Raw genomic sequence first — 6,446 nt, forward strand, 5'->3', positions numbered from 1 at the left:
CACAAAGATCCTTTTAAAGATTATTCGAGACAAACAATTTGTGTAGCAACCACACTCCCATAATAGGAACGGATTCTGTTTTGTCATAAATGGTCCACATTATTCTTCTTGTTTTATATATTTTTCACCATGATTATTAAACTTATTTGACCAAGTTTGACGAGGATGGCAGAGACCTGACAATTCTGGTGCTGGCTGGTCTAGTTAATTAAATTTCCGCATCATTGGATCATGTTGATTTGAAATCTGTTCTTCCTGATTGTCTTGGCCATATCTAAACACTTTATATGGAAAAAAGAAGACATACTGAATAGTTGATGGCTTGGCTGTTCATTGATGGATTGGCTGTTCATTGATGGATTATTAATGGTATGATTGATTTTGCACTGTCATTTGCAGTCCAAGAAAGCCAATCATTTCTTGATATGATAGATTTCTAATAACGAAGCCTGCAAGCATGCATGCCAAGTACAGCAACTCTTGTTAAATATCCAACACAAATTTAAAATACGAACACTGAAGAGTCGAAGAAAGAAAAATCCACTTCAATGGGATCTGCAAGCACTCACAAAAAGAGTAAGGTTGCGATGTTTTCTTTTTGTAGAACAAGTAGTGTGTGTGTGGGAAAGATATGAAAAGTAGAAAATTTTAGGAGTCTATATTGCCAATAGATACTGGAATTCGAAGTCATATGGTATCTTCTCAACAGTAATGCAGGGTATTTTGCCACTGTTATGGCCCCTGAAGCAATCCACTATTGATTTCCTCAGTGTCCCAGATGTAGGTAAGTGATGACAAACCCATTCAACTAACGTGTCCGTGTCCATTGCAAAATCAAGCGTGTTTCGAAGCAGAAGATCAGGGAATGCTATCTTTTTTGTGCTAGTAACCACCACTGAAGCCTGCAGATACTCTAACTTTGATTTATCCAACTCAGCTATGACACCTTCAGCTGTATACACTCTTACCTGAATGTTGACATGTATTATTAGTTCAGGTTCTGATCATGCATGAAGGCAGGGGAATTTTAAATACTTGATGGATTCAAAGACTAATAATGTCTGTGTGGAAAATATTTCACTTTTTGTAGCAGTTCTATGGTATATTAGGAATTTATTCAACTTACAGCAGGTGATGAACGAGTTCCACAACAAAGAGAAAATGTGATATTAGGATCCATCGATTCCAGTCCATAAAGTTTACGAACAACAGCTTCTTTATCATCTTTTTCTTTCTTTTGATTAACCTGTGGGGAGATCATTTACACCAGGAAAGTATGCCAGTATGATATAAAAAGTTAATCTTATAGACCATGGCAGGGGGGATCAGTATAATGTACCTCGTTTGAAGATGCTGGCTTCCTCAGAATATAATGCTCTATTGCTTGAGCATTGATAGTGTTGCCTCCTATGTTGAGTGTTGCCTGAATCCAGTTATTTAAAATTGCTTAAATTTTAGGTTAGCATTCTTGAGATTCTCTTTCTTTGCCCAAAACTTGGTAAAGAGTTTTATGCAATTACTTTGATTTTCTAACTTACAAAAGCATGTGTTTTACTGGGAAATCCAATCAAGGAACTTGACTAGTCATGGAAGAAGTTGTAAATGTACCTTACCTTGTTAATCAAAGTGAACAATTTTTCAGGTGTAGAAGGCACTCCGTACTGAATAAATCCCTGTAATGTTTGTATGAATAGATACAACATCAAGATTTTAAACAGAAGCGAGCAAAAGAACGTGCAAAAGCTATCCTGATGTGTACTCAGTAGCTTGCTCCTGCATCAGACCAGCAGCTACATGTGTACGACATCTTCTGCAGTTGCTGATCTGATGAAATTGCACAACTACTTGCCCATCAGGTTAGCCAAAGTGATCAGATAAGAAAATAAGTTCAGTATAAAAAAGCTCCATAGTATACATGCATGATACAGGCATTGTACATGTTGATCCAGAATGCTAGTTTCTGGTGGTAAGTCAGGAATCTCAAGTCCACAGTCTGGAGATTGTTCATTAACACCCTGTAGTCACAAGCAGGGGAAAGTAGAGCTTAGTGACTCACCAAAACATGAATGCTCCTATTTCTGAATCCATGAAATAGAAGTCGAGGTAGATCAGAATCAGTAAATGTTCAAAAGAGAGGCATCTTGTGGATGTTTAGCAACATACCTTAACTTTTTCAAGAGCGGAATAGAACTAGAATGTGAAATCCATTTGGGGTCCATGGAGCTTGATGTGAACATAACCAAGTTCTTATAAGGACCTATATCCCGAGGAATAGACTCTTCCAGATTAAAGATACCATATGGATCCTGTTGTCTTGATTCCTTCTGTAACAGAAGGTTCGACTTTGAGTTCATGTTGTTCTCGGCCCTGAAACTTCTTGATATCATAGAAGAGTTCAAAGATCTAGAAATAGGTCCTGATTTCTCCAGTTCCATTGCTCTTGATGTCCTCAGTAACCTGACATATATGAAGTTCAAACACTTCATGATGTTCTCAGATAGCCTGTTGGGTTGCAGCTGTTGAATGTTATCTTCTGATAGTATTGAATTAGATAGTGATTTCGATAAGAGGTCCAAGGGGACGTGCGCATTACGTTCTCTCGGCTGGAAAAAAAAAATCATCGGGGACTTCCTTCCATTAGTATCCCTCATTGTCAACATATAACAGTTAACAAATCTAGTACAACGACACCAAGCTAAAGAGAACATTGAAAAAAGGAAAAAAAAAAAAACTAGTCAAAGCACATTCAAATAATACAATATAAATCAAGGGCTACCTTGGGGGAGGGATGTCTAGGATCTCGCAAGGGTGAAGGTGCCTTCAGTATCCCACTTTTTTTTGGAACCCTGTCTTGAAATTTAACCTCCTCATGGAAGTGGTTTTCTTTCTGATCAGAAAATACTCTCGAGGCTCCTATTTTCTCATTTGGATTGAAGTCATTAAGATTGTAGTCACCCTTAATTGCTTTACTTATAAAATGTAATGCCTTGGTCTCAAATGCCATTTTATCTTGAACGCCTTTTATGATGAAGGGGCTTGGACAAGCTGTGTAGGACATATGGCCTTGGAGGTTGCTTCGATTTCCAGTAGGTTGCAGTTGTTTTGATTTTGCATCCTTGGGAATTGTCTCTTCATGTCTCAGACCCAGTTGAAGTTGGCTTAATTGACCTTCCAATCGAGCTATCTCACCCTCAACCATGACCAACTCTGTTAAGAGCTCCTTCATCTGCATAGCCTTCCACATAATTAGTATTCAACCACATATTTTTTTTCTCATTTTGTTTTTTCATAGAAGCATATCATTCTTTTACTAGTAAAATTGCTGTTAGAATTCAACTTCGTGCTGCAAAAAGTCTACTTTTCTGGAAGATTGCTGCTGATATCCGCAGTGATATTTAGCATCCTAAACTTTGTTAAGAATACTGGCGTGAAAAATACATACTACATCATAGACGTAGATGGATTCTGCATCTAAATTTAGATTTTCTTTGATGTTATTATAGTAATTTTTTCCCATAATTATTAAAATAAAATTTAGACCTTAATACCTAAGTTAGCTACAATTACAGAACATTATCTGTATGAATTATATGTTTATATGTAGTTGGTCGTTCTTAAAGACTAAAAAGTTGGTATTGCAACTGCTTAGTGGGCCAAAAGCAACATCACCAGTGAACTTGTCATTTTTTTTATCTGAAGTCCGGTGTGGTTTTCTTTGTTTTATCCTAACAACATATTTGAATTATTTGGTTACTTACAATTTATAACTTTTCTCAAACAAAATTTTCCAAACTGCAATAGCTAGCGTATTCACAATAACACACAAACATTTCTTACTACAAGTCCACAGTGAAAAACTAAATATCCAACTTAATTTATATTTTAATCCGTTCTCCACCCTTTAGTGATCCCTTGATTTGCTTGAAGAAACAATGGTGTTTCGACAGAAAGAATTGCTTGGCATTATCTTAATGACTTGTCATCAGATTCTAGCACTGATGGCCCCATTGAGAGACCATATTAAATGATGAGGAGAGTTATCTATATCAAATGGACTTCCCGGTGAAAGGAATATATGAAAAGAGAAGAAAGCATTACCTTAGGAGGAAGGAAGTCTGGGAGAGGGATCCCAGAACCATCATCCTTGTTATGCATACGATTCAAAATCGCATGCACATTTTCTTCTTGTTTCAGCATTTTCTGAAGCATGGAAATCTATAATGCGGAATATATTCGTAATTAAGTATCAGAAAATTATAGAAAAGTAAAGCTAATTTGTGGTTAAATGTAGGGTTATATGGAAATGAGATTAATGCATTCATTTTCCCATGATTTTTTAAACTGAAAAATAAGATCTTGGAAACTCTGTCATCTTGTAATAGTCTATATCGTACTCTCTGCAAGATTGTCCAAATGATATAGCTAGGAATTAGGCTCAGTAGGATATATGATGAGGCATGGTTTCACCTATTGCCCCCATGTACATTTATTAGAGAGGAGTACAGTACATGCAGCATGGAGGGGAGGTTGTTTGCTGCCTATGGGCTACAGAAAATTGTCAGTGTGTTGTCATTTTTTCTGGTTTTTCTTCTTCTTCTTCTTCTTTTTCTTTTTACCTTTTATTCTCTCAATAATAAGGTTTTCTTGAACTTCAAGTGATCGAAGAGTAAAATTTTCAACACGTTTCTAGTCACAGCATGAACATTAACGATTTTTACCACGCGCACTGGGGAGATGAATCTAATCTCCATGTGCAAAAATTGACCCTAAATATCCCGTATGATCAGGACACAAAATCCAATTTTTGCTATTCGATATTAGATTATTTTGGAGAAAGATGAACGTTCTATATACACAAACACACACACGTTTGTGTCTGAAAAAAGGTAAGAATTTCTCTTCCATTTATTTTACTAAAAAAAATCAGAATTTTTAATTTGGAGATATAGCTTCTTGTTGTTTCAAGATGAACCAGAAAGACCTTCTAATTTCTATTTTCTTGAAACATTATATTAGTAGGCCTTTATTATAAATTATTCGAAATGAATTGTAGAAACAAAAAGAAAACAACGTAAAATAGTTTAAATTTCTTGATCAAAATAATACTAATAAACAGGTAAATTAATGTAGAAATAAGCCTGAAACTAACAATCACATAGTACGAAAACACTAATATGCATATGATGTGAATAGTTTTCCTCCAGCAATACTTGAGAAAATGCATGTAAGCATAACTATATATATATATATATACCTCTCTTTCCAGAGCCTCCCTTTTTTGCTGCCCACTTATTTTCTTTCTTCTCTGTAAATTAGTAGTTATTACGAAGTAATATATCAAAAGACACAAGAAAAATAGGCGGGGTAGATAAATTAAGGAGCTAGCCCATATATCTATATATACCCTTTTGAGACAATATTGCAATAAAATGATGATGAGCCTCAACTTACAATATCTAGTGGCACGTCGCCTTGGCTAGCCATAAACGATGTGTTTCTACAGTACTGTAGCTTCAACCTGCTGCTGCCTCAAGTTGTTCTTTAAGAGAGACATTAAAAACAACAGGGAAGGGTGAGGACTTTTATGATGGAGATGATACAGAATATTAAAGAAAGATCCAAAAAATATCTTAGAACCAAAGCAAGATATCTGGCTGGTTGTTGTAGCTGCTTGTTTGTTGAAATTTGATTTGAAGAATAAGAGAAGGTGAAAAAAGGAACAAAAAAAAGAAGAGAGGGTATGCGTTATAGGTTGAGAAGATGAGAAAGAGCTTTCAGGGTGATAGCTAGGAAGGAAGGAGGATGTTGGTTAAGGCAAGTTTGTAGTAACTGTCTCAATTTTGTACATGAATTTGTGGGACACGATCATGCAAGATTGCAAGGAAACAGAGAAGTAGTGGGCTGGCTGGCTTTTGCGTAGCTTGCACTTGTGGTTTTTCAAAGGGTTTGCGGTTATACCTTCTAATTTCTTTTTAAAGGCTTCGGGTGGAGGAAAAAGCAAGGGAATGCATCATTTATTCATGGGTTATATTAGGCTGACTTGTAAGATAACACTACTCTCTTATGTAATCATGATATAATTAATACTTTGAATAGTTTATTCTTATTCTATAATTAATATTCTGGGTTAATCTTTTTTTTTTTTTCCTAAGATTGGTTTTGTTAGTTGCTAGGTACGTACATAATGAATATTTTTGCACTTTAATTATCTCTCCCTTTTATTGTCTTTTCTAAGGTATGATATCCAGTAGTTTATCTTTATATAATGGCTAGTTTTGTTAAATTTTCTCCTTTTTATTATTATCATCCTAACCAACCCTTCTAAACCCTCTAGATGTGATTCTGTGCCCTGAACCCTTGTCCCGCACATTTTAACGTAAAGACATCATAAAAAAAAACGATTATTAATTTTAAATCTAAACTATGTTTTTACATTAATCTTATTA

General features: G+C 35.3%; 1 protein-coding gene across 1 annotated transcript; it reads right to left on the bottom strand.

Annotated features, from left to right (window-relative positions):
* Nucleotides 1–458: 458 nt before the first annotated feature.
* LOC105107304 (electron transporter, putative (Protein of unknown function, DUF547)) lies at nucleotides 459–5,887 on the bottom strand. The gene is made up of 10 exons (XM_011001182.1): nucleotides 5,452–5,887; nucleotides 5,255–5,305; nucleotides 4,099–4,215; nucleotides 2,777–3,226; nucleotides 2,164–2,603; nucleotides 1,916–2,015; nucleotides 1,614–1,673; nucleotides 1,340–1,423; nucleotides 1,127–1,246; nucleotides 459–968 (listed from the first exon to the last, which is right to left on the bottom strand). The coding sequence occupies exons 1-10, from the start codon at nucleotides 5,482–5,484 to the stop codon at nucleotides 657–659; spliced, it is 1,767 nt and encodes a 588-aa protein (XP_010999484.1). The 5' UTR covers nucleotides 5,485–5,887; the 3' UTR covers nucleotides 459–656.
* Between the last annotated feature and the right edge of the window lie 559 nt (nucleotides 5,888–6,446).

The sequence above is a fragment of the Populus euphratica genome, unplaced genomic scaffold, assembly GCF_000495115.2.
Source record: "Populus euphratica unplaced genomic scaffold, PopEup_1.0 scaffold309.1, whole genome shotgun sequence".
Classification (NCBI taxonomy): domain Eukaryota; kingdom Viridiplantae; phylum Streptophyta; class Magnoliopsida; order Malpighiales; family Salicaceae; genus Populus; species Populus euphratica.

Excerpts from the sequence above, each read along its gene's own strand:
- LOC105107304 (XM_011001182.1), bottom strand. The coding sequence starts at position 5,484 with ATGGCTAGCCAAGGCGACGTGCCACTAGATATT. Across the intron at positions 4,216-5,254 it reads GGGAGGCTCTGGAAAGAGAG|ATTTCCATGCTTCAGAAAAT; the intron begins GTATATATATAT and ends TCCGCATTATAG. Across the intron at positions 2,604-2,776 it reads CTAGACATCCCTCCCCCAAG|CCGAGAGAACGTAATGCGCA; the intron begins GTAGCCCTTGAT and ends TTTTTTTTCCAG.